Below are 27816 nucleotides of genomic sequence, written 5' to 3'. Positions count from 1 at the left end.
ACATGGGTCGATGGGGATATGATTGGAGATGCTGACTTTAAAATGATCACTCTATTGCAAATATTAGTAATATGCAAATAGGTTTTGAACAATGATACACACAAAACCCAGGGAAATTGCTCATTGGCTGGGGGGGGGGGGGGGAATGAGATGGAAAGAACATGAATCATTTAACCATGGAAAAATATTCTAAATTAATTAATTAAATAAATGAAATTTAAAAACAATTCAAAAATAAATCATGGGTTTGGTCCAAAACAAACGCAAGTATAAATTCTATGAAACAGAAATCTAAAATTGCACATTTCAAGCACATCAATTTGGGTGGTGGATGGGATCAATCCTGTGATTTTGTTATTTAATTTAGGGAATTCCCAAGAAGGCAACACCCTCTATCGATGCAGTTTTATCATTGCATGTAGCGTGGAAAGGCTAAATAAACTGTCCAGGGAGCCAACAAGTATCAGAGGCATTAGTTTCAAATTTACGACTTCCTAACTGAGTGAAATTGTGAGTTCAGGCAAGTCATCACTTCTCTCCATCCTGGATTCCATATCTATAAAACAAGAAAGTTGGATTAGATCATCTCAAAGTTTACAAGGCAATATTATTGGGAGGAGGACAAGCTATAGGCTGAGAATGCTATTTTTCATGTCTTGGCATAGATTTTAAATCATTAATTTAAATTAGCCATGAATTCATTTTTCTATCTTTTACAATGAAGTGAATGATTTATTCTTATTCCTAGAATGGCAGAAACCCAGATAGCAATTGGGCACTTGGCAGGCAGTTCTGCTGACTTTTTTTCCCTCCCTTTTATGCCCATTTTTCTACAATGTAAGGAAGGGTTAAACCTAAGAGCATGACCCATGAAAATCATGGAATTAAGTTCAGGGGAATTTGTTCTATTGGGTTTGTGGACACCGGCCAATTCCATATAATCTCTGGCAACCTTGGTAGAGTCAACCAGTCTACTGGGTCAGTTGTGCTATAAAAAAATGTTCTCTTGCCTTTTTTCCTCCATGTTCCAATCTGTCTTCAACAAAGACCTGTTCCCAATCACCTTGTTCAAATGTATGAGCTTTAGAGAGTATCACACACATTTCTCCTGATACTGAATTGTATCTTCTTTCTGAAAGATAAAGTTTTCTTCTATGTAAAAAGAGGTAACATGGTATAGTGCTCTCTATTTAGATATGGAAGGGGCCATATAGAGATGCAAAGTAATCCCAGGGAATATGTTACACTGGAAGTTATTTATCCTTGGAATCCTCATGTGAGTTCTTTAATCTGTGTGACTAAGAAGCAACTGTTTATCATTAATTCATTTGTATACTGGTAGAAACTTTGAGTCACTAGAATTTAGGTTTAGGGATAGAAAGTGGTTTGGAACAGAAAGAGCCTGCCAAAGAATTAATACAGAGGTAAATGGCAAATAGGCAATTTCCAGGCTTGTGCAAATATAAGATGCAAGACTTTGAAGGCACTGGGGGTCAGTGAAGTCTGTTGCTTCTGATGTTGAAAGACCAGCATTCTCTACTTTGCCACTTACTACCTGTGGCACCTTGAGCAAATCATTTCCCATATCTGAGCATCTCTTCGTTAAGTCTAAAATGAGGGGATTAATGAGATGACCTCTCACATCCCTTCCAGCCCTAACACTATGATTTTAGGGATGACTCCTGCTATCCCTGCTATCATGATCACTGGCCTTTTTTAAGGTTATAATGAATATGTATTTATATGAGTTTATACATACAAATAACACATTAGATCTATATTTTGTACATATGTGTATATATACATTTTATATATAGTATATGAACATGTGTGTATATATGCATACATGTGCATATATACATATATGTAGTACAAGCATCTTTATCTCTCTCTTGGTATGATCTCTCTTGGTACTCTATTGTAACACTTAGTTTGCCTTTTGTTTTGTTCCTATATTTCTTAAATGACATCCCTCACTCCTTTTCTTATTTTTCTCTCTCTGTCTCTGTCTCTCTTTCTCTCTGCCTCTGTCTTTCTCAGTGGCAAATACATCTTAAAAAAATTTTTATACAAAGACTTGGGGTGTTGGGTCAGTCCAGTACCTACTCTCACACCTCCTCTTTCCCCTAAATTCTAAAAGATCTCAATCTATCTACACTGGCCTATTCTGAGTGACTCGTCAGTATTCTCCCAGTTCATTATGGGTAAGGGGGGATGTCTACTTTGCATGCCTTCCTCTCCTCCATTAATTGGCTTTGTTTTGCTTTGGGTTTACTGCTTCATCTATCTCCCTCTTTATTTTCTTTCTTGGTGACTTCTCCACACCCTTCTCTTACTCTGCCAATGTTCCTTTCTCAGTGAGGTTCCTTACATCATCCTAAAACACTAGATGTGTGGATATAGAGGTCCAGCTGTGATTGGTGACTCTTTCATTGATCCCAGGATAACTTTATTAAGCAGGGGGTGGGCATGCGGGTTCCCACCATCCCAGATAACACTATTATTTTATCTAAAGGAGCTTCAGAAAAAGCTTGTAAATACTATATTAGTGGGAAACATTTAAACAGTGAAGGAGGGTTTCTTTCTCTGTTTTCTTTCTTTTTTCAAAAGGTATTCCAGGAGACTCTCATTTAAATTTTAAAAAGTACATGCAAATGTATGTAGTACTTATCAGAATGTCATTTCCATCCCTGGGATGTCTGTTAATAGTATCACTCAGTTTTATATGCTAGGGACCTTACTTAACTTATTCCAGTGAAAATCCCCTATAAAGCAGGCTTAAGTTTCTCATGCATTGGATAAGACTTGATATCACTTAAATTCAGGCCTTGTCATAGCACAGATTTATCAGTCCCTATTCAAATTTATAAAAGCAAAGAATATGCAACATGATACAAATACTAATACAAAGTCTTACAAATTAATAAAAAATGAAATATAAATTACAATGAAATTCAGGAAGATCATAATGGTTTGTTCTTCTAGATTTCTATAAAGAAAAGAGAATAGACATTGTTACCAACAAAGTCATCCCAGAAGATTTTAACATTTGAGAAACAATGTGGCATAATGGGTAGAGAGAGCTGAACTCAAAGCCAGAAAGACTTCAAGTCTTGCCTCTGACCCATACTGGTTCTGAAGTCTTGGGCAAATCATTTAACCTCTACTAGTGCACCAGGGCACTCCCTATGACTATAATTTGTGGAGAAAGTGCTGAAGGAGTGGCCTTACTCTGGAGTACCGTATATTCATAAAATTCTAGGTCCAGTCTTTATCCCAATGATCCCATTAAAGCTCTCCACTAAAATCTCAGGATGGTCTTGAGGTGATCCATGGCAAAGGTCATGCCAGCTGGCAAGGAATGGTCTCCAAGATCTCTGCTTGAAAAAAATATCAAGTATAGGACTGGTGATGGGCTATATCTCTATGGTACAAGGATCAGCCTCACTGAGTTCAAAGAAGCCCATTCATCGTGAGAGTGATGAGTTCTCAGCCAAGGATTTCCTCAAAGACCAAACTGCTAAGCAAAGAAAGTACCCACGCCAATTACATCACAGATACCTGGAGTTATTACTCAAAACATTTTCTCACACAATAGGACATTTGAAAAAAGGAAATAATAATCACTGAGTTTAAAGCAAGATTCCTTGTAAACAACGCCCAAGGTTTAAAAAAAGTTATGAAATGCTTTATAAATAAATCATCCAGCAGAGACCCTGAAGAAAAATAACACTCTATTCCCCCCACACACACACACCAAAAAAAGCTCATAGGAATGGAAAGTTAGGGTATGTGTGTGAATCAGTGTTGTCTTTGAATTATTCATGATGAACTTATTGCCAAAGGATTTCCTAAGAAAACACAGAATATTAGCAAAATCAGAGGTCTGTTCAATGGACTGACCATGGAAGAAGGAAGCCTGGATGTAAAGCTCTTGGCCAATAGGTAGTTTCTCACCCGTGCTTCCTTTGTTCCATAGATTTACAGTCAGAATGGTTCTCAGAAGGTAACTAGTCCAGCCCTAGCTTATTACAGATGAGGAAACTGAGGACTAAAAAAGTTGTAATTTGCCCAAAGTTGCAAATCAATAGCAGGGCAGGTGTTTGAACTTAGTAACTTCTAATCCATCATATTCTTTGCACTACTGGGAATTAATTATAATAGTTAATGAAACTTTCTACATGAAGTGTTTCCTGATACACCCAGCTTCTAGTGTCTTCTTATCTGCTCCTCATAAAATAATCTCTTTGATACATATCTATACATGCTTTAATTTTGTTTGGGCATCTCTTTGAATTAGAGTCTTCCTTAATCCCAAGGTGTCCTGTTCATTGCACCAAATAGCCCTGGAAGGAGACTAGCAAAAGACCAAATATCTTCATTTTAAGAGGAAAGTAACTGAGCCTCAGAGAAGTTAAGAGAATTGCCCAGCACCAGGTTAACACTCTAACACGTATCATGAGTCAATCTCCCTGGCAGAGATTGGCATATGAAATACACAATGATCAAAAACTTCCAGAATCTCAGAGAAGGTGGAGACCTCTGAGTTTCATTGGTTCCAGCCTGGCAACTAAGCAAGAATCCCTGCCCCAACATACCCAATGAATGGTCATCCATTTATTATTTCCTAAAAGGCCCCTAGTGAAGTGGATTCTGCTACCTCTTCCGGTAACAGAGGACCCTTTTATGGAGCTCCAAATCCTGTAGAAATGGTTACTCAATCTGTCTTAGCTATAAAAAGCCTCCCTTTATCACTTCTCCAATGAACTTGAGCACCCCTTGGCCCCTCTGTTTCGTGCCTCCCCCTCAAAATGTCCCTGAACCAGTGTTATACCTTGCAGTTTTAACCCTCTATTGCACTAGCACTATGCTAAAGATAAGCTTTTTTTTTTTTTGAGAAAACTGCAATACTTGTTTACTTCCCACTCTCCCCCTCCTTTTTTTTCTTTAAACCATACATTCTCTGAAGCAATGCAAGTATCTTTTTTGACTTTATGCCCTTGGAGAACTTGCATGGAAAGCCCACAAGGAAATCAGACTTCTAGCCTCTCTAGGACCAAATCTTGTTCTCATGTTCTCCCCACTAATTTGCAGATGTTTTTCTCCTATTCCTAGGCAAAGGATACATTTTGTGGCTGTGGTTTGGCTTTTAGGTTTGGAGTTTGAGTTTCCTTTGAAGGAAGTAACTCCGCAAAGTAGAAGCTCTTTGTCTTAGGGCTTTATATCTAGTTGGATTTAGAGGCATCTAAGCTTCTACTGTGGAAAGAGCTGCTATTTACCTCATTGTGCAAAGTCAACAGAAGGAAAAGAATTCTCCCAACCGAACATTAACTCGTGTTTGTTGGATCAGATTTCAGACATAGACATGGACCAATAAAACAACATTATGCAAGAGATTGCAGATTTGCTCCCTCTGCTGGCTGGTTTGGTTATAAAACATTTCATAAATCTCTTTATGCATGGAAGATGGCAGCTATTTTTCTGAATTGAATGGCTGAGCGTTTGTCTCTTAAATCCTATCTTCAGGAAACAAGTCCTTCCTGGTTTCCATAGAGGAAGTTTGTCATGAACTGAACAGAGTTGAAAGCACCATGTTGAGTGTGCCCCCTTGGGTATGGCAGCTCTCTACTGGTCTACTTGTCCTTGGATCCCAGTATTCTCTGCACTGTCTTCTCTACTCTGGAGTGAAAGGTACCCTGGAGCTCCTATATGCTCTCCCTTGGGGCAGAAGGAGATCAGCAAGGGGCAGCTCCTGATTTCCATCTCATCAGCTCTACAAAGGTTGGTAAGAGAAGACTTTGTAGCATCAAGCTCATGGAGTAAATGGGACTGTTATGGGCTGTGCTATAACTGGCAATGCTAGTGCCAGAGAAAGCACCATAAACCATTCTGGGGAGAGCAGCAGGACTGGTTCCCTCAAATCAACTTTTTAAGACCAATTCACTTCCGTACAACTAAGAGAATGGGATAACAGCTCGTACTTCTAAAGACTTTAAGGTTCACAAGGCATTTCACATAAATTCTCTAAGCTGGCAATGTATGTAAATGCTATTTACATATTCTTATTTATTTGTATTATAATTTGTTTTATTATAGAGGAATGCTGGTTGCCAGCAAGTTGGTGATGTTCATTTGCTTCTGTTTCCCCAATAACAGAAACTGTATTGCATTGCCCAGTGAGGGGACATTAGCCTAGAGCCTCTTACCTTTACCGTGGTGCAGAAATAACCACATAGGCCTCCAACTGCACCATTTACTACTTGAAGGATAAGAAAGGCGACTTCCAGTACTCCAAAGCCCACGAGAAGGAAAAACATGAGCAGGTGAAATTGTGTAATATGTGGGGGTTTGACGCACATGCCCCATAGTCTGTGGTTAGTAATGTAACTGTTGTTAGAAAAAATAGAAATGTATTAGTCCCATTATATGATGCCTGGAAAGATTTCAACCAATATATCAAAGTTTTTGATGCAGGTAGTTGTGGTCAGCATCATAGTTTCCATAAAATAATGACCTTAAGACCTGTGATGGACTTTAAAAGCTGAATCTATTACCCCTAAAGTCCAGCATTCCAAGAGTGGTGTACTTAAGAGACTGAGGAAGGACCTGGTTTTGATTTAATCAGCTCAGATACATTTTACTTGTGTGACACTTTGGACAAGTCAATTCCACTGGGCCTCAGTTTCCTCATCTGTAAAATGGAAGGGGGAGAAAGAATTGAAATGTTAGCTCTCTAAGATCCCCTTTATATATAAATATATATACAAATTTATGACGCTTAGCTCTTCCTTCTTCAGAAAGACAATAGCCTCTCTGTGAATATTCTCTTTAAATTGACAAATAAGTGTGAGATAATAATAACCAAGTTTGGTCTCAAAGAGGAAATGAGAAAATGCACCTCCCTCTTTCCTTACAGGGACTAGATACTATGGGTAAGAAATACTATACACCCTGCCAAATGTGAATTTTAAAACTACTCCACCCTACTCAGGCCTTACTTTAGAAGATCTGATTTAGCTATTTCCTGATAAGTAACAATGGAGATATTTGGTTTAACAGAATCAAGTCTTGGGAACTATATATTTCTCCACCCTACTTAGTTTAACAAGGTCAGGAATGCCTGCACCATACTCAAAGATTTAATTATCTGAGTAAATGGCCCTCAACAGTCATGTGCAGAAAAATCTGGACAGACCCCTGGGCTGTCCTAAGTCAAGCTAAGCTATCATTGGTACAGATGAGATGTAGGAAAGTGACATAAAACCGTCTATATAAGGCACATCACTTGCTCTCTCTTGCTTTTTCCCCCGGAGAGGCAACTCTGGCTGGCAGCATGCTAAACATTCCAACATCTTGGCATGGTGGAAGCTATTGTCTGGGTTTGGCGGTGAGTTTGCCCTTGAGCTGATTCAGGTTCAGGCATCTTGGTTGAGCCCTTTGGAGTTCAGACTGATTCTTTGCTCCTTACTCTTTAAAACCTTATCTTCCTAGAGCCTCTGGTCTTCCTCCTGGTACTAGCCAGGCAAGAGAAATCCTACACCCTTTTCCTTCTTCCTTCTTCTTAATTTCTTTCCAATGTATCAATTAAATCACCATAAATTTCCAGCCGACTTGGTTATATTTCTTTTATATTTGGGATATCCGTGGCAACTAAATAATTAACATAGTTTAGGTCACAACACTAAATTATCCTTTATACAAACTAGGTTGGTATATTGGTTAATTGCACTGAATTAATTTTTATCTCTTTTTAAATTCTTTGATAGGAGGGAGGAGAAAAATATTCCGAAATGCAGGTGATCTAAAAATAAAAGGATGATATTTTTATTTTTAAAAAGCATAATATGAAAGATTGAAATTTAACCTACTGGTTGTCTCTACATGTCCCTAAATATCATGTGCATAACAATCATGGTTGTTTTCATTTTAATTCATCATCAATCTCATTTTGGCATTAAATTAAAATATTAAAACCAAGAGCTATGGGGGCAGCTGGGTAGCTCAGTGTATTGAGAACCAAGCCTAGAGATGGGAGGTCCTAGCTTCAAATCTGGCCTCAGACATTTACTAGCTGTGTGACCCTGGTCAAATCACTTGACCCCCATTGCCTAACCCTTACCACTCTTCTGCCTTGGAGCCAATACACAGTATTTACTCCAAGACAGAAGGTAAGGGTTATTTAAAACAACAACAACAAAATAAAACAAACCAATAGTAATTCCTGCATACTCAGTGCAACACCAAGATACAGTAGCTAAAGTCTGATACTCATGATTCATGGTACAATGGCTAGAACATGGAGTTTGGAACCAATAAGATTTACCTTCGTAAGTTCAAATCCAGCCTCAAACATTCACATTGGGCAAGTCACTTAACCCTGTTGACCTCAGTTTGCTAATCTATAAAATAAGATGAAGGAGGAAATGGCAAACCACCCTGATATCTTTGCCAAAAAAAATCTCAAAAGGGGTCACAGAGAGGTGGATGCAACTGAAAATGAACAAAAAAACCTGAGGGGACAAGACTAGATGGCCTTTAAGATTGTCCAGTCCCAGATCTGTGGTCCTATGATCAAAACAGAGACCAATTAGTAACATGAGAGCTTCTTCTAGGAAAAAAAAATTATTCAAATCACATTTTTTCCCTTAAAAAACAGTTCATATTTCCTAAATATACACTAGTGGATATCAATGAAAGAAGCAAACCAGGAAAATACGAAGAGTTTGGAGCAAGTAGGTTTTGATTTAAATATTAATGTGGGTAAGGCACATGTGAAGAATTTGATACTAATAAAAAATAATTCTTAATCTAAAAATGTCAACAAAAAAAAGGCAGCTAGGTGGCTCTGTGTTTAGAATGTAAGTCAGGATCCAAGATGATCTAAGTTCAAATTCAGCCTCAGTTTCCTCATCTGTAAAACAACTAGATTGTGTTTGCTATAAACTAACAATGAGAAAAATCAGTTATATCTGGATGAAAATGAGAGCTGTCATATATCCAATTACAATAGTAGAGAAGATTCAAATCCAGTACAAACACCTTCCTAAATTCATAGATATCTTCCCTTGGCCCTCCAAAATGGAAGATGAAACATTTTAAAGTGAATTCAGAAAGAATTAAAATAAAATAGAGCAGGGGCAAGGCTTGAATGACTCCATGTCAAAAGGAAAATTTTCTCCAGCCATAACTTATGTCTGACTATCCAGATAATTCTCTTGAACCCTCTTATGACTTCTCTTATTATATATTTAGAGAGAGAGAGGGAGAGAGAAAAGGAGAGGAAGAGAGGGAGGGAGGGAGGGAGAGAGAAGGAGAGAGATAATCACTGAGATATATAGAGTACTTGAAGGTTTTACAGATCACTTTCATCATGAAGGCCCAGTTATACTCATCTGGATTATTACCCCTTATTTTGCAGATGAAGAAACAGAGAGGAGAGAGGTTAAGTTACTTGTTCAGAAACATAAAGCTATTAAATATTACAGTGGAAATTTGAACTCGAGTCTCTGGACTCTAGGTCCACTACTCCTTCTTCTGTATCATGCTGTGTCCCTGAAAAGAAGTAGATGCTGAAATATAACAGTAACAACTCCTTCATTGCACTGCCACTGGGACCAGGAACAATAGTACTGTCTTATAACTTAATATAGATACATTATATATTAACCATAAAATAGATTAGCTATACTATATATGTATATATTTATATAAATGTATACATGTTATGCATGTATCGTATACATAATATACACATATAATAGTATTATATATGACCATGTCTGATTGTGTTACACATATGTATATTCACACATGTATGTATCTATAAAACATCCCAAAAATCTTTGTGCAATATTTATTCCCTCTGTGGTTATTTTGTTTTGATCTTGATCTGTAATATAACTAAATTAATGTAATAACTAGTAACATTTTCTAGTAACTAGTAACAATAACTGATAATATTTTCTATCAATATGGTGAAATAAGCTTTCATTTAATCAGGAAATCTTTGTTATTCAATCCCCTTGGTCAAGCAGAATGATTTGATGGAAAGCACCCTGGCGCCATATTCAGAGGAGCTAATTCAAATTCCTTTTTCTTCAACTCACTCTGTTTGACTCTGGGAAAATCACTTAATCTTGCTGTATCTCATTTTCCTGCTTTGTAAAATGAGGGGGCTGGATGAGATGATCTCAAGGGTCCCTCTCAGGTTTCGATGCCAGGTTATTAAAAAATTAGTTTCTTTCCATGCATACAGATAAGAGGGCTTTGCCAAGTGCATAAAATATTACATACTTTCTGACGGTGGCAAAGGGGTAGTTCCATTCGCCACTCACATCAAGACATCTTGGACCTTTCAGTATGCTAAGAACCGACATAATGATACAGTAACAAGCTCCCATAAGTCCAACAGCAGATGGCACCATTGTGGTGAGCATCTAGGGAAGGAATGCAAGCTTATAAGTGATCCAGGGCTTTTCATCAGGTCTGGAAAAATTACATTTTGGATCTGGGAGTCAGGAAGAGAATACCTACCACACATCTTTTCCCACAATTCTCATGGCCGAGGCATCCACAACAGTCTTTCCCATCCAATGCAACAAAGTAAAGGGAAGGTAAGAATACCTAGTTAGGAAAGAAGCCAGTCAGATATTAATTCTTCTCCAATGGCCTCTTGTTGGTTCATTTGAATGCTATACAAGGACCATTTATTTTCCTCTTTTCCTAAAGGCTGAAATTGCTAATAGCCAGGGAGAGTCAAAGTTGCCCAGCTTTGGTCTGGGGGCTTGCTGGGGTAAGGGGAACCTCAAATGATCTCAGACAATGTTGTAAAACTTTGTAGAATAAATGAATTTTAATTCATTTCAGTATGGCTAAATGTCACTAGGCACTCTGCTTTGTGAGAGAGAATAGAGTAGGTGGTAACTGGAAAGGATGCCAAACCCCAAAGTTGTGAAATAAAAAAAAAAAAACTAGCTATGGGCGAGTACAGAATTCCTGCTCTCTGATTTAAGGGTGTATCTCAGACATTATAAAATTTCCAGCAGAGTTTTTGCTAAATAATTAAAACATCCTAGACCAGGGTTGATGAACCTTTTCCCAGTTCAAGTACCCAGAGGGCAAATTCAAGTTGTCTGAGAGCACCCCCCCCCCATTATCAGAAAGAGTTGAGGGAGAAAGTGCTTGCTTTGGGCAGCTGAACAGAGGGGTGAAGCATGCAAAAAATGTACTTAGGTGCTGGGAAAAGGGGGAACAGAGCAGCTCCCCGAGTGCCGGCTGTGCACATGTGCCATGGTTTCACCAACAAGGTCCTACCTAGACTGAGCATAAGAGTTCTGTTGTCAGTTCTCTAGGATGACTATGAACTATCCATTTGAAAAAATATATATATCATTTTGGTTTGGAGGTTCCCAGTTTGGCACTCTCCAGAGTCAGTGTGATTAATGGATAGAGAACCAGCTTCAAAGGCAAGAAAACCTTAGTTCAAATTCTACCTCTGATATAGACATATGTGACTGTATGACCCTGGGCAAATCCCTTCACTTCTAAATGCTCTAGGTTTCTCTGGCTATAACTTGTGTCAGATCATTCTCACCATTCTCTTAAATGCTCTCCTGACTTCTCTTGATAATAATTCACAAGTATATAGTACTTAAAAGATGTATAAATCACTTTCCTCCTAAAAGATTATAGAGAAGGTGCCAATCTGTATCTGGTAAAGGGAGTTTTCTGACTTTGGAGTTCCCCATGCTAATGAAATCATAGGTCTAGGTCCTATCCCTGTACATGAGCTAGGTAATATTTAGGGGATCAATGGGTCACCTAAAAAACTGTTATGAAGCCAATTTCATTCCTTTACATCTAGTGAGTATTTATCCAGTCCGTATTTCTGGAGAACAGAGAATGAAATCCACGGCTTCCTCATAATAGAAAAGTGGGAGACATCTGTTTTTTAGAGCCAATTGCTACATCAATTAGACAAACCATTTTTCTTTGCTCCAAGAGGAAGGGAGTTCTAAGTGGGAAGAGCTGAAGTAAAATGAGGAAATGATTGTTGTAAAAACAAATCATCAGTAAAATAGTTCACATTTCTTAAATTACCCTTTGGGTAATTTAATACCTCTGGGAATAAAGACAATCTATCATCAACAATCATTTATCTAGGCTTACTATGTATGAAGTATTGCCCTAAATGCTGAAGATATAAAGGTAAAAAGTTCCTGCCTTCAAAGAACTCCCATTCAAATGGGGAAGACAGCATGTAAATAATTAGGAGCATACAACACTTGTACTGAGTAGGTAGAAGGAATTTTCAAAGGAGAAGGCAGGAGCAGCTGGGAAGGACCAGGAAAGGGAAACAAAGCTGTCCACCTTGAAGGAGTGTTTGTGGTAGGGAGGAAGACAAGTACACAGATATTGAAATATAAGGCATAGAGCAAAAGAGGCAATTTAAATTTAAAATTAATTTTGCCAGCTCTCAGAATCTTATATCTCTAGTTGAAAGGAGGCTCAAAAACTCACCTGTTCTTTTTATACTCAAGAAAACTGAGCTCTAAGGAAGTTAAATGACTTGCTTAAGGTCACACACAGAGAATGGGCATATACAGATTTGAACCCAACTCCTGACATCAAATTTAAGATTCTTTCCAATGTAGACAACTTATTTATTAGAATGAAAGATTTTTTTAAATTATATATATTATATATAATATAAATATATTATGATACATATATTTATAATATATAATAATAAAAATATATGAAATATATATATTTTTGGGGGGGACAGCCAAGTGGTTCAGTGGATAGAGCACCAACCCTGGGAATGGAAGGTCTTGGGTTCAAATCCAGCCTCAGCCACTTCCTAGCTGTTACCCTGGGCAAGGCACTTGACCCCCATTGCCTAGCCTTGACAGTACTTCTGCCTTGGAACCAAATGCACAGTGAATCTAAGATGGAAGATGAGATGAAGATTAATGATCAGATAAATAAACACTTTACCTAACCAATAATGAGTATATGTTTATATATGTTATCTTATATGTTTATAAAGTCACATTTCTTTAAGAAATTAATTTTTTTAATGTCCATTCTCCATATGTTTTTAAAGTTTTAAACCTAAGTTGAGTCACATAAGGCAGGGATCAAGCTAATACTTGAGTTACCCCAAACTATCATTCCAACACCATCCAGTTAATTTTTAAAAATGCGAAATACACAGACAACCAGCCTTGGCTCCAGACACAGATGCTGCCTGTCGGGTTCTTCCTATAGACCTCACTCCAGCCATATCCGTCCTCATTAACTTATCCTAAAGTGCCACAGTTCAAGGCTTTTACAAAATTCAAGGCAATGCAGCCCATAAGTTTGACCTCACGGTCAAACAGCAGGCAGCTTATCGGGACAAACAAGGTACAGAACTAGCCTAACTCCATTCAGCAAAGCTGGGGAGAAAGCAGACCCTTAGAAACACTGAAGCCATAGCTAAAGTCAGACACGTAGCCCATACCTCACCGGAGGTTTCAAACCCCTCCTCTGCATTGGACCTTGGGTAACCGGATGGTCTGACAAAAACCTACCCAAGCAAGCATTCTCTGGAAATCTGGGTTAGAGGGTTCCATTTATCAACCAATAGAAAACTCTGTCTAGATTCAAAACCAGATCCACTGGGTTGCAATGCAAATCATTAACTTGTGATTGTCTATGTGTGAAAGGTTTATCTTCTCCCTCAGACTCTTTATAAAACAGAATCGGTAATCAATAAATCTTGCCTAGAAAGTCACCAGCTTTCTCAGTCCTTCCAATCCCCATTTTGTTTCTTCCTCCGTTTCCCTTACCCTGCCCTGAAGATCCCAGGAAATAATTGGTCGGGCGGTCTTGTCAGCCCTCCTCCCTCCCTCCCTCAACCTGTCCTCAGGCTAAAAGTTAAATGCTATCAGATGCTGTAAATTCTAGGTCGCCAGCAATCTGATTACAGGTCCACAAGCCTATTCCCTGGCCCTGAAAGTCAGGCGGCTTTCAACTCCTTGGTTAATTTCTAGGAAACCCGGGAGATCTGGAAAGGCAGGCTAGCTGAGAGCGTAAAGGGACACCTCACAAATACCGCTCGCCTGTATCCCACACGATGCAGCCTTCTTAGCATCTTCTTTTAGAAGCTTCTTTCCGAAAGGAGTTTTTGAGATGAACTCTAGAATAGACAACTTAGAGGCTTTTTGAAGCCTCGCCTCCAAAGAGAGGCGTAGAGAGAAGTAGCCAATTGGAGCTCAGTTCTACTTACCATCAGCCCCCCTCCTACAATTCCCGGTAAGCAATTGACGTAGACGCTCAGCTGGCCTTCATTGAAATACTTTAGCTCCCAATTGGGGAAAAACAAGAGAATGTTGATGGTGATACATGTTAAGGAGAGGGACATTAGAATAGTCCCGATGAACTCGGCACATTTGACGTAGCACATGTTGTCTGCTGGATCTGGCGTCCAGTCCTTAGCCTGGAGCTCACCGCCACATCAGAAGAGTTGGTGACTGCCTACGGATGAGGGAAACAAAAGGCTGCAGTCCAGGTCTGCAAGAGTTCTTAAATTCACGCACAATTCTTAGTCACTGGGTAGGTGAAGGCTTCATCCTTTCACTGGACCGGCTCGCAGCTTCCACCAGAGCAGGCGGAGGAGGGAGAGGGAGAGGGGAGAGGGGAGAGGGGAGAGGGGAGAGGGGAGGAGAAGATGGCCCGCCGTACACCTGAAATCAGTTTTGTAGACAAACGAAACTAGGGGCGGGATATGGGGGGAACTGGCTTCAGGACTTGGTGCTGTCGTGATGGAAAACAGCAAGAGAATATGATTAATCTTCCACAATGAGTTCAGACAGGGGACCTTGTAAAGAAAAGTCTTACTGGAAACGAGTGGGGTGAGTAAAGCCCTTAACCACTTCAAACTGGCATAGGATTTACAAAGAAAAACACTCCAAAAGCAACTAAACTGCCTTCTGCTGTATTAAGTCCCTTATTGCTTTCTGGGGATTTTTCAATTTGGGGACGCTTTTGTGCTCTCTTTTTAGCTCGGGCTTAATTTGTAGGTCAATTGAGCTCTCTGTGGCTATTTCCTCACTTATAATCTTCATGGAACATGAAGCTTATCCTCTACACCAGGGAGCTAGGAAGACCTCTCTGTATGCAAGACCTATGCTTCAGAAATGGGCCACATCAATCATCTTGCCAGAATCTTTAAAGGTTATTTAAAGTTCATAGGATCATAGAATTAGGGCCACAAGGGAGCTCAAAGGCCTCAAGATCAACACCCCATTTTATAGATGACAAAACTGAGGCCAAAGCAGTAATTTACTCAAGGTCACACAAGAAGTAGGCAGAGGCAGGATCTGAACCAATGTTCTCTGGCTTCAGTTATTGCTCTTTTCCATTGTATTATGCTTATTATCCAAATTATTTAAAGGAAGTGTTTTTATTTCTATTTTTTTTTAAAACCTTATCTTAATCTTAGTACTTATATTGATCCCAAGGCACAAGAGAGGTAAAGAAAGGTTAGACAATGAGGGTTAAGTTTCTTGCCAAGAATCACAGTTAGGAAGTATCTGAGACCAAATTTGAACCCAGGATTCCTTATCTCTAGGACTGTTTCTCAATCCATTCAGCCATCTAGCTGCCCCATGAAGTGTTATTTAAAGGTATTCCAGTTGGACAACTTCTTGGAAGTTAGTGAAATACTTTTTAAAAAAACTCAAAGTTTCTCCCTGAAATAGAACCCCCCCCCCCTTTTTTTTAGATCAATATTGTTTCATTAACAAGCATAGGAGCACGGATTGAAAGCTGCAAGGGATCACTGAGACATGACACTATTTCCCATGCCTGGAATGCTTTCCTCTTGCTTCGTCTTCCTTAAAGCCCCAGCTAACCCCCCCCCCTTCTACAGTGTTTCCCAACCCCTCTTAAATCTAGTGCCTTCTCTCTGTTAATCACTTATTTATCTTATATAGAGCTTGTTCTGCATTTTTGTTTGCTTGTTAATTCCTCCATTAGACTGTGAGTTCCTTGCCTTTTGTCTTTCTATCTCTGACATTTAGCATAGTACCTGGAACTTAGGTGTTTAATAAAATATTTACTAGGGTCAGCTAGGTAGCACAGGTGGATAGAGAACCAGGTTTGAAATTGGAAAGGACTTGGGTTCAAATCTAACCTCAAATACTTCCTGGCTCTATGACCCTGTAAAAGTCAATGAACCCCAATTGCTTATTCCTTACTGCTCTCCTGTCTTAGAAAAGAGAGATAGAGAGAAACCAGTCCTGCTAGGATTGCTGAGACTTGTTGAGACTTCTATGCCAATAAAAAAAGGACTTGAACCTAGTGTGAGACTCTAGGTTGAGGCACTTAACATATGTTAAGATGCAGGACTCCTTGTACCACACTCCTTTGAAATTTATATCAAGTACCTAACAGTTGGCTATTCTGGCTCCATAGTCAACCACTGAGAAGAAACAACAAAAGAAGAAATATATCAGACCAAAAAAAAAAGAAAGAAAGAAATCTAGTCCCTTTTCCTAACTTTCTTGCTGTGGTGGTTGACTGTGCTACTGGCTGCTGAGTAGGTAACTACATGCTGTTGGACACAGATTACTTTAATTGGGCATTATTCAAAGTCCTGTTTTAATTTTGTATTTAGAATTTTTCATATAAAATTTAGGATTGGATGTTTAGAAATTTAATCCAAAAGTTATTTAACTTTTTTTATGCTATTTTTTCTGATGATTTTAATTGACAGTGACTTATATGCCTCAGACATGTTTCCCTGTGTGATTTCCTTGTTTTCTTGATATCCTTCTCCTGGGGGGTGAGGGGAATCTGTTTTTATTTTGTAACGAAAAGTTTTAAGTTCTTTTTGAGAAAAAAAAATTTAAGGATAAGAAATTTGCTGCTTCCTGGAATCCAGAGACTGATTTCCTTGTGGAAGATGCCATGGAGAATGCACACTGTTCCAGGAGTTCCTAAGCAAAACTGGATGTGCAGAACTGAACTTTGGGGGGTTGAATACATTTGTTTATATGTACTTTGTTGTATCAAGGGGGACTGCCCCCTAATTGGTTTTGTTCTTGATTCCTTATCCCCAAATTGTTGTATTTTCCCTGTGCAAAATTGTATGTACCTTAGTTTATGTTTAAAATAATCTGCTGGGGAGAGTGGTCTCCCAAAGGATTGGGGGGGAGATAAGAGGGGGAGGAGGAAGGGAGAATGTGCAGGTGGAAAATTTGCCACACCTGAGCTACATTCCCAGCATCCTTTTAAGTTATGTACTTATTTCACATAAGAATTCTTGGGAGGGGGGCAGCTGGGTGGCTCAGTGGATTGAGAACCAGGCCTAGAGACGGGAGGTCCTAGGTTCAAATCTGGCCAATACACAGTATTGATTCCAAGATAGAAGGTAAGGGTTCTGTGAGGCTCTTTTTTTGGAGCTTGTGCTTTTGATAAAGTGCTATAGGTATGAGTCTCTGTCTCTCTTTGCTCTGCTCACTTGACTGAAAGGACATTTTCCTTTCTGCTCTCTTTTAATTATTAAAAATCCTACAATACTGACAGAAGGTAAAATTATTTTTTAAAAATTCAATAACTGACTGACAGGAGTGGACTACTGCCTACTGAATGTTAAAATTTTGGTTTGATCATTTACAATTAGGAAATGCAGGGCTTTGTTGCTTTTTTAATTCTCTAGAATAAAGAAAATAACAGAGAAAATGTTAATAATATAGATTAAAATGTGTCATGTTTAAATTTTTTTTTCTAGTTATTAAACCTTTATTAGCAAAATGATTACATAAAGACCTTTTAATCCAACCCCTTTTAATTTACAGAGGAGCAACTGAGGGGCAGAGATGTGACCCAAAGCTGTCAGTAGTAGAGATAGGATTTCAAACCCAAATCCTTTAGTTACTATTTAGCATTCTCTCCACTATTCCCCATGATTCCTATAGGAATCCAGGCAAATTCCAATCTTGATAATATTTTAGGGGTGCTCAAAAAGCTGACTCATGATATTTCTAATGATTTGTTTCTGTAACCTTGAGTTAAGTTAAACCTTAAACCTTGTCTAATTGCAAGACCCAGCCCTGGAAGACTGACCAGATATCTCAATATCTTTGTTTTACCAACAACAATTGATTAATATAGCTATCAGACAAACTCATATGCCTTAGGCCATATATACTCTTGATTTGGGGCATTGGCTATGATTGTTTTAAGATCCTGCAATGTGCATCTTGTGATGATTACCTCTTGATTTTCTGACTATTTAATAGTTTTGTGTTTTTTCCAAGTCAACACATCAGAGCTCAATTCCACCTAGAGCCTACTCACTGTAAGGCCTATGCTTTTGCTCCAATTCTCTTGTCTCTGAGTCTTTATTGTGTTCCTCTCTTATCACCATCAGAGGAGCATGCTGGACAGGAGGTCCTAAGTTCAAATCTGGCCTCAGCCACTTCCCAGCTGTGTGACCCTGGGCAAGTCACTTACCTCCATTGGCTAGCCCTTACCATTCTTCTGCCTTGGAGCCAATACACAGTATTGATTCCAAAATGGAAGGTAAGGGTTTAAAAAAAAAAAAGAATTGATCAGTCTTAGGGAGGCTTGTCACCTCCAGGAATTGTTCTGCCAAGTGAACTGTCCTTTTGGCTTGTCTCCAAATCATGGGCTTTAGTGACTTGGTGCTTTGGAGTGCTCATCTGGATTTTTTCATATTCAGTTTGGTCCTGAAAGGTTCTCTGCTCTGAGTGTTCATTTCCTGTGTAAATAAAAACAAAACCTTGACCCGCATATTTTAATTCTAGTGTTGTTTTTGTTGTTGTTTGTTTTTGTTGTTTGTTTGTGTTTGTAAATAGTTTGCTCCAATTCTTGTTCAGTGATTATACAAATGAATTCACTTATAAGAAATTAATTGTAAATCCAATTGAAAACAAAATCTTGGGGTGTGGTACAGCCTCTGAAGTAAGTACTGGAATATATTTAATTGCTCTACACATTCAAATTTCTGGGTTTCAATTATTATTTGACTTTGCTTGGATAATAACAATTTACTTTGAAAGGAAAAGGCAGGGAAAGGATTATAACACTGTTTGACTTCAGTTAAGAGTCAGAGTTATTCTTTCCTTTTGAATGGTGGCTACAGAGCAATGATCTATCAGATAATTAACTATACCTGAATTCAGAACTCAAAAATACTGTTAGTTGCAATTCCAAAAGCTTTTACCTTAAACAGCAAATCTCACCAGTTGCAGCTTGGAGCTGAAAAATTTCAAAGATTTACATATACAATGAAAAGTTTTGATTTCTCAGGTCATGATAAACTCATTTTTCTTTCCAATAATTTTCCAGTTTTTTGCAAGTTTCAATACTCACTAAGCTACCTGCAGTTCTTCCCAATTTATACAGGGAAAGGGTTAACAATTTCTTTGGGAGTTAAATTTCCACTAACATAATCTTGATTAATGATAATTATAATATAAAATATTATATATGTAATATATAAATATAATAATTATAACCGGAGTTTGTTAGTGACTTGGAAGAGAATCAACATTATCCTAACACCTTTTTTTGTACATTGTCATAACCAATTTACCTTAAACTTTTGGTTCGAAGAATAAATCATATATCATTTCAGGTAAACATGATCAATTTCTAACAAATTGCATCTATATATAGTTTACATTAAAACACATATTTCCAGTTTTTATAGAATAAGGTACATGTTTTGGTTATGCTCAATATACAGTAATTTCATCAAAAATCCAATACTTGTGACAGCTTGGGTTGCAGTATTATTTTCCATATCATATCAAAATTCAATGAGGATGCTAATTAACCCCTTAGGATTTAAATTTATTATGAGGAAGGGGTTAGTGGGTTTGTAGAAAGTTTTAAATCTTTTGCAATATTATCTAAAAGGTGTCCTGATTGTAATTTATTTTGCCTTCATATCATGGTAGGCATATGTTGCTTGGGAAATGAGGAAAAATCTTTTTTATTACTAGCAACCTTGTTTTTCTAATTCTCTTTTGCTATTTAGATTATTGTATTTGCAAAATGTGCATGTTTTAACCTTGATATTAAATTACTCTCAATGGAAATTGATTTAAAACTTCAGAACTTTCAAATGGATACCTCAAAATGTTTTTACATAATCGATTAAAATTCACCAATTATATTCTGATACATTTGTTGCATATATTTTGCACTAGATTTTTCACTCCTTGTCTTCTGTTACCTTAGAACAAACAGAGGAGAAGTAATTATACTTAATTGTTTACAATAAATAGTCTCATTCCAAGTACTATATGACTTCTGGGCTGGTCAAATTTTCTAATAAATGCATTATTCATTTAAACTGTTTGCATATCTAAATTGTACATCTATCCTTATCCAATTCAGATAAAAAAATTTTCTTTACAGTATAGGTGCATACATACTTCATTTTTACACATAATTACCCATTGGCAATTTGTATTTTAATGCATGTTAATCTTCAATGGCATTTCACAATAACAGATTAATAATATTTGAACTTTTAAAAATATCTTTAATTTTTACAATTTGATTTCAATTCTGTTTTACTCAAATAACCTTTTACTAAGATTCAAAATTTTTGCATTTTGCAATATTTTTTGAAATAAAGATAACCACTTAAATTGAGTCTAATTTTTGTATAAGATATATCATCATTTTCTAACTTTGAAATTTAATAAAATGATAATTTTGGAAATTTTTGAAAATTTAGAAAACTTTAGGAAATTTTTAAACAAATATTTTTTGTATTAACTATCTCTTTTTCTCTATATTTCTTTTTCGTTTTCGTAAGTAAACCTGAAATGTTTAATTTCAAACAATTTTTAATTCAAATCAATTCTTTTTAAAGTATTTTACTTTTTCCCATTTATTAGGAATATCTGTGATTTTCTCCTTTTTCATTTTAAATTTGCATTCCAATTGTGGTGAATTAGGGAAATCTGCATTTTTGAACAATATTATGATGCCATAAAGTTGATATTAACTTCTTATTCATTTTTACACTTTACAGAGCTTGAGTTAGTTCAAGTTTCTTAAGCAAGTACCCACTTGAGTGGTCACTGTAGCTGTCTGAGTCAGTGTTTTACAGGTAGCAGTCTACATACTCTGTTCCTACACATTATTACATTTTAACAAATTGCATGTTAATCCTTAGATCATTAATTTCTTCTTAAACTCTGTACATACTTTTAAGGTAATTTTTGTATCCCAATCAAGTACAATGCTGCTTAAATTTCCAATTTTTAATATACCAAATTCTTAATGCATATATCAGTTTTATATTTCCAGTTTTTGAAACCTTAATATTAAATATATTTTTACCTATTGCTTAATATAATAGTACCATAGTTTTAAAGTAACAATTTTACATGTTCGTGGCTACCCAAATTTTAGATCATACAAAATCTTCATATTATATCACATCTTTTAATAAGATGATATTAAATTCCTATATACTTTATACTCATTTTTTCCAATTCTCAAATTCAATTTGACAAGCATTTTTGGTAAATCTAGTCATTCAAATCTGTAACCATTATGCTTGCAAGCCTTAAATAATTTTTTTCACCAAAAGTTTTGTACTTTCTTAAATTTTGCTGAAATTCTATTTTGTAACTGGCAGCCAATTATCACAATGAATGAACTGTGATGAACCATCAGTACCTATTCAAATGCTTAGCAACATTTTAAAGTTATATGTCAATCTAATTGAGAATCAGATCCAATTATGAGCCAGTTGTGGAATCGAATCTCCCCTTTGTGCTTTTTAAGTGTGTATTCTAATGGGTAACTGTGATGGATAGTTTAGTTGGGTTTTTAGAGAAAGGGCCATGAGTTTTGTGAAAAGAAGGTGGGGTTTTTTGGCTTCTCAAAACTGCTTCCTGCTGAACTGAGACGACATGGATGATTTGCTCTCGGCATCTGATTTTTCTCATGGTCCAGGCTCTATCTAAAAGGACCTAATTTTGAAATGTAAGTCAATTGTATTGTTTTAATCATTTTGAATTGTTTAATAATTTTGAATTAAGTTTTCACTAACACCAGTTTGATTAATGGTAGGTTGAACTCACAGTTGGTTAAAGAAGCTTTTTCACTCTTGGGTAAGCACTGAGCTAGATTTATGGCTTTGACTAGCCAGGAAAGTTTGAGCTGCAGACTTCATAGTGTTACTATTTTGCTAGCAAGAACTGGATAAAAGGTCCTTAGATTATATTCTTAAGTCATTTGTGATTTTCAAAAGCATATGCCTCTTCTATTATATTTCAATTTGGGGGATCAAATCATCCCTTGTTTTGTTCTGATCTTTTGTCCTTCCCCTTCCCAGGGGCCCACCTGAGAAAAAGGGAGAAGTAAAAATGCTGAACATATATTTTGGCCTTTGTTCCCTGTTGACATTTTGTAATTGTGGGATCAGATGATCCCTTTCTTGTCTTTTTCATTTCTGCCCTTCCCTCCTCGTGGCCATCAAGGAGGGGAGAGAAGAGATGTCTGACAATTAGTTTAGGAGATTCAAAGATCCATAATTCTTTGAATTTCCCAAACAGCTTCTGTGTGTCTCCTCCATTCTTCTGGGACAAATGGAAAAGGGAGAGAGGCGATTTCTCAAAACTCAAAATGTCCCAGGACAGACGAGACATAGAATCTAGACTGATAACACAGACAACATATACAGCAACATACACCCTCTGACAACATTAAACATACAAATCATAGCTACACTACTAAAGATTTCTGTGGGAAAAGGAGGCTCATTAATAATGAAGGGAGAGAAAAATCAAAGAATGCTTGGGGGATAAGACAATTGGAATTGCCAAGGTATTTATCTAATTCTTGCTCCCTGATTTATACATTGGGCCAGCAGCGAGAAAGATTAATTTGAACAGGCGAACAAGACGAACAAGAGTTCGTCATTCAGAAAAGGGGTTAATGCTTTGTAAGAAGTTAGGCTGACATTTGACAGATCTTAGTTCTAAATTACTTTTCATGCTCCAATAGATTACCTAAAACAAATACACTTTTCTTCCGAGAAACTAAAGGTTGTTTTTTTGAGACAGCAGCAGTGGAAAGGGGAAAGTTTCAACTATATCTCCTAACAATTTTTTGAAAGTCATTAAGACTTTTTAAAGGGTTCTGTGGTTATTACTACATGGAATCTTTCCAAAACACCTGCGAGCAGAACTGTTTTTTCTGGCTGAAAAAAAAAATGTGGATTGCCAGTCATTTGGGGAGGGGGAGAGTTGAGGAAAAATTTTGGTCATTTTGAATTTACCATTTGTGAGAAAAAAAAAACCAAACTGCCTTATTTGTGGGTAGTTTTAAACCTCCTCTCTGGTTTTCAGGCCTCTGCTGTCTTAAAGGGACCTGTTCTAAAGGCTGTGTTGGATATAGAGGAGCTATTTTTATAGATCCCATAGTTTTACTCCTGGCTATAAAATCCTCTTCTTGACCCCTAAAATCTTTTCTGCCAAACAGAAAGAGAAGAGTTTTTCTTACCTGAGAAGTTTATGTGAGATGCTGATCCAAACTTACAGCACAGTGGGGATGCCATTTGTCAGGTGATAATGACAAACATTCAGGGATCGTCAAACCAGGGTGAAAAAAAATGCCTCTGGGATTACAGGAGGGCCAAACTGACAGAGACACACAGAAATCTCTTACTGAGCAGTGACAAAGTTTAATGATTTAGGGTACACAATTTATAGGAAAACTGACATAGGCTAAGGGATTAGGTACGCCTTGTGCAAGGGCAATGGCTAGCAATGATTTACAAGATGGAGGCAATGGATTGAGAAACCTCAGTGGTTCTGAACAGAGTTTTCTATAGGTGATAATTCAGTATGTCAATGTGTAACCATCTGGTTAAGTTTCTCACTGAATTCTTGCTCTGGTGATTTCTTGGAGGAACGTCTAGTATTTGTGATAGGGAAAAGTTTGTTTTTCTCATGCTGGGGATGGGGGAAGCTATGTGTCTGACTTCTTCTAGGTTGTGACTGTGATTTTACTGGGGCCTATTCTCACTACTGGGGGCTGTTACAGCTCCTCGAGTGTTGGCTCTGCACCCATGCCAATACTTCGCCAATACTGGTATAGGCCCATATCTGTCACCCTATACCAAGATATGGTCAAAATGTGTTTATGATTGAAACATAAAGGGTGATACCATACACAAATTAGTAGAATAGTTTACCTGTTAGATCTATGGAGCAGGGAAGAATTTATGACCAAAGAAGAGATAGAGAACATCATAAAATGTAACAATAAACTGGGAGAAAAAATTACAGCAACGTTCTCTAATAAAAGTTTAATTTCTCAAACATACAGGAATCCAAGTCAAATTTATAAGACTGTAAGTAGTTCCCCAATTGATAAATGGTCAAAGCATAAGAGCAAGCAATTTTCAGATGAAGAAATCAAAGTTATCAATATTCATATGAAAAAATGTTCTAAAACACTCTTGATTAGAAAAATACAAATTAAAATAACTCTGAGGTTCTTACTTACACTCTATCAGGTTGGACAACATGATAGTAAAACAAAGTGATAAATGTTGAAGGAAATGTAGCAAAACTGGGGCACTGATACATTGTTGGAGGAGTTGTGAACTGATCCAATCATTCTGGAGGGCAATTTGAAACTATACCAAAAGGGTTATAAAACTGTGCATATGCTTTGATCCTATAATACCACTACTAATCTGTCTCAAAGAGATCATAAAAAGGAGGGGAACCTACTTGAACAACAATATTGAAGCAGCTCTTGTTGTGGTATAAAAGAATTGAAAATAGAGGGGATATCCATCAATTGGGGAATGGCTGAACAAATTGTGGTGTATGGTGGTGATGGAATACTATTGTGTTATAAGAAATGATGAACAGGATGATTTCAGAAAAAGCTGGAAAGCCCTATATGAACTGATACACAGTGAAATAAGCAGAACCAGAAGAACACTGTACACAGTAACAGCAATATTATACAATAATCAACTATGAAAGACTTAGCTACTCTCAGGTATACAATGATCCAGAACAATTCTGAAGGATTTATGGCAAAGAATGCTGATCCACATCTAGAGAAAGAACTGTTGGAGTCAGCATGCAGATCAAAGCCTACTATTTTTCACATTCATTCATTCTTGTTTTTACTTTGGGGTTTTAGTTTTATATGATTATTCTCTTAATAATAGTGAACAATATGGAAATAAGTTTTGCATGATAATACATGCATAACCCCGATAGAATTCTTTACCAGCTCTGGGAAGTGGGGTGGAAGGGAATAGAAGAAGGAAGATAATTTGGATCTCATAACTTCAGAAACATATATGGAAAATTGTAATTCCATATATAATTGGTAAAATAAAATATCCTTGTTTTTAAAAAAGAAAAGATCAGGGCATAGGAAATTTAAAATGGAGTCTATGCATGGAAACACTCTTTGGGGGTCTGTTATAATTAAGCTAATCCAGACAACTGTATAAATTGAAAGCAACAAGTAGCAGTGGCTCTGGAATCAGAAAACCTAGATTCAAATTTTGTTCTTTCTACTTACTTTCTGTGTGTTCCTAGCCATGCCATCTGATTTTATTGGACCCTAGTTTCTTCATCTGTAAAATGAGGTTAAACTGGATGGTCTCTGAGGTCACTTTCAGCTGGGGATTATGATGAAATGCATCTGCACTACTTCCCACAGTAGGACAGGGCTTCACAAGGGACTGTGATTGCAACACAGGCAGAAAACTGGAGTCATAGGATGTCAAAGGATATACAGTAGAAAGGGACCTGAGAAGTCATATGTAGACCAACTCATACCAGAAAACTATTCAACAACAACCTGACCCCGAAGAAAAGATAAGAAAATGGACTTCCCTTGCTTCTTTGCAGAGATCTGAGAGTATTAAAATCAGAGAATACTGCAGATCATATCAGACTCAGTAGATATGTTGGTTGATTTTGTTGAACTATTTTGTTTTTCTTTTCTTTTTTATTATTTGTTATAAAGGATGACTCATTGGGTAGGAGAGGTAAGGAAATGAAGCTGATGTGACAGTAAAAGAAATTTTTATTCAAATTTTAATCAAAAGAAGATATCAAAGATGTTATGGCTGAAAAAAGTAAGTCAGTAATGTAGTGAGAGTGAGGGATGACTCATGGGCATCTGTCATGTTCTGTAGCTACTTGCACAATGTCAAGACATCTAGAGGATGGAACCCAATCCCCTTTGGAGGATTTTCAGAAGTATATTTCATAAAGAATGGGTTGGGATCTGCATCCACACCAATGAGGTCTCAATTCAATTCAACAAGCATTTATAAGGCACCTACTGTATGCATAGCATTGAGGTAGGGCTGAATACCTGGCCAACCACTGGGCGAATTAGTACACTTATTCTAGACCAATTCTACCTCTCTCTATGTCCAGCACTCTCTAAATGATGACATAGCCAAGGTTGGTATGATTTTAAAGTGTCACTCATTGAGAAAGAGGTATTAGAGCATTAAAAAGGGAGGAAAGAATTCCATGTGGAGGGCAACAAAGGATCTGAATCAGTATAAGGGAAAGTACAGAAGTCAAATCTTCATCTGACTTCAGGGAGCAGAAAAGACTTTCTGTTTAGAGATTGAAGAAGGGCAGTTGACTTTCCCTAAGAGTAGTAAAAAGGATTGGAAGTGCTAGCACTGGAAGATCTGAGTTCAAGACTTGGTGAGCCTTCTCAAAGCATTTAAGTCCTAAGTGCTCTGAGCAATTCTCTAAGACCAAGTTTTCAAGAAAGTGACTATCTCTGTTATGCAGAGGGAGTTTTCCTCACCAAGAAGTATCCTATACCAGGGAAATCACAGGTCTAGTCCTCACCCAAAGCATTTTAGATACCATTATTACACATACTGACCTTTACTCTGGCTATTGTTCAAAGAGATGTGTGGATGAAATTTCCTCCTTCTCTACCCTGGTGCCAGATGACCACCTTCAGCCAAAGTGGGCGTCAAGGAGTTGGGATTTGAAAACTCTCCAGAGAAAAGGAACCCTAGATATTTTTCAAATCATTCAATTTTAGAATTCCCTCGCTTTTTATTTAAACATATAGAGACACGTTCCGCTTCTTCCCCCCTACCCACTAGGTTCCTAAATGAAAGAGCTGGTTGAGTTATATTTGTTTCTTTGTTCCTATGACTCAAGGGCCCTCAGAGACAAGTAGAGACTCATTCTTTAATAAAGCATAAAGAAACTTGAGTACTTAGGCCTAATGGAAACCTCCAGAAAATCATTTCGGATCTCCTGAGTGAATGCTGTACTTTAGCCTTGTGGTGCCTCCACTCTCAGGCTATATGGTTTCTAGGACCTTCTCTGTGCAACTCACCCCAGTGGACCTAATTCCCAGGGGATGTTGAATAAGCTAAAAATGCAGGCTACTGTAGGTGGCTTTGCTTTCAGGGCTGCAGTGGGGAAGGGAAAAAGAGACAAAGGCAGGGAAAGAAGCAGACACAAAGGCAAAGAGATACAGAAACTGAATAAAGGAGAGGTGAGAGAGAGGAGAGAGGGGGGAAGGAGGGAGGGAGAGGAAGGGAAGGAGGAAGAGAGAGAGAGAAGAGGGGGAGAGAGAAAAGGGAGAGAGAGAGGAGGAAGAGAGAGGAGAGGGGGGAGAGACAGAAAGATAGAGAAAGAGAGAAAGGAAGAAAGAGAGGAGAGGAGAGAGAGAGAGAGAGAGAGAGAGAGAGAGAGAGAGAGAGAGAGAGAGAGAGAGAGAGAGAGAGAGAGAGGGAGAGGG

At 37.5% G+C, this 27816-nt stretch overlaps 1 protein-coding gene across 10 annotated transcripts; it reads right to left on the bottom strand.

The window, feature by feature from the left end:
- Positions 1–246: 246 nt before the first annotated feature.
- LOC100017577 (transmembrane 4 L6 family member 1) lies at positions 247–27423 on the bottom strand. Of its 10 annotated transcripts, none has more exons than XR_008914128.1 (10): positions 27409–27423; positions 25603–27075; positions 23551–23687; positions 14276–14523; positions 10534–10623; positions 10294–10436; positions 6515–6691; positions 6207–6387; positions 2947–2989; positions 1103–1132 (listed from the first exon to the last, which is right to left on the bottom strand). XR_008914128.1 is itself a non-coding variant. In XM_056807951.1 (9 exons), coding segments are annotated over exons 3-8 (636 nt in total). In that variant the 5' UTR covers positions 14453–14523; positions 23551–23687; positions 25603–25748; the 3' UTR covers positions 247–556; positions 1011–1130. The 10 variants fall into 10 exon arrangements, 4 of the variants coding, with proteins under 4 accessions (XP_056663929.1, XP_056663930.1, XP_016280721.1 ...); XR_008914127.1 differs by having other exon boundaries at positions 6555–6691; XR_008914129.1 differs by having other exon boundaries at positions 6555–6691; positions 10335–10436.
- Between the last annotated feature and the right edge of the window lie 393 nt (positions 27424–27816).

This window comes from Monodelphis domestica, chromosome 8, assembly GCF_027887165.1.
Source record: "Monodelphis domestica isolate mMonDom1 chromosome 8, mMonDom1.pri, whole genome shotgun sequence".
Lineage (NCBI taxonomy): Eukaryota > Metazoa > Chordata > Mammalia > Didelphimorphia > Didelphidae > Monodelphis > Monodelphis domestica.
This window is presented reverse-complemented; position numbering and strand designations above follow the sequence as displayed.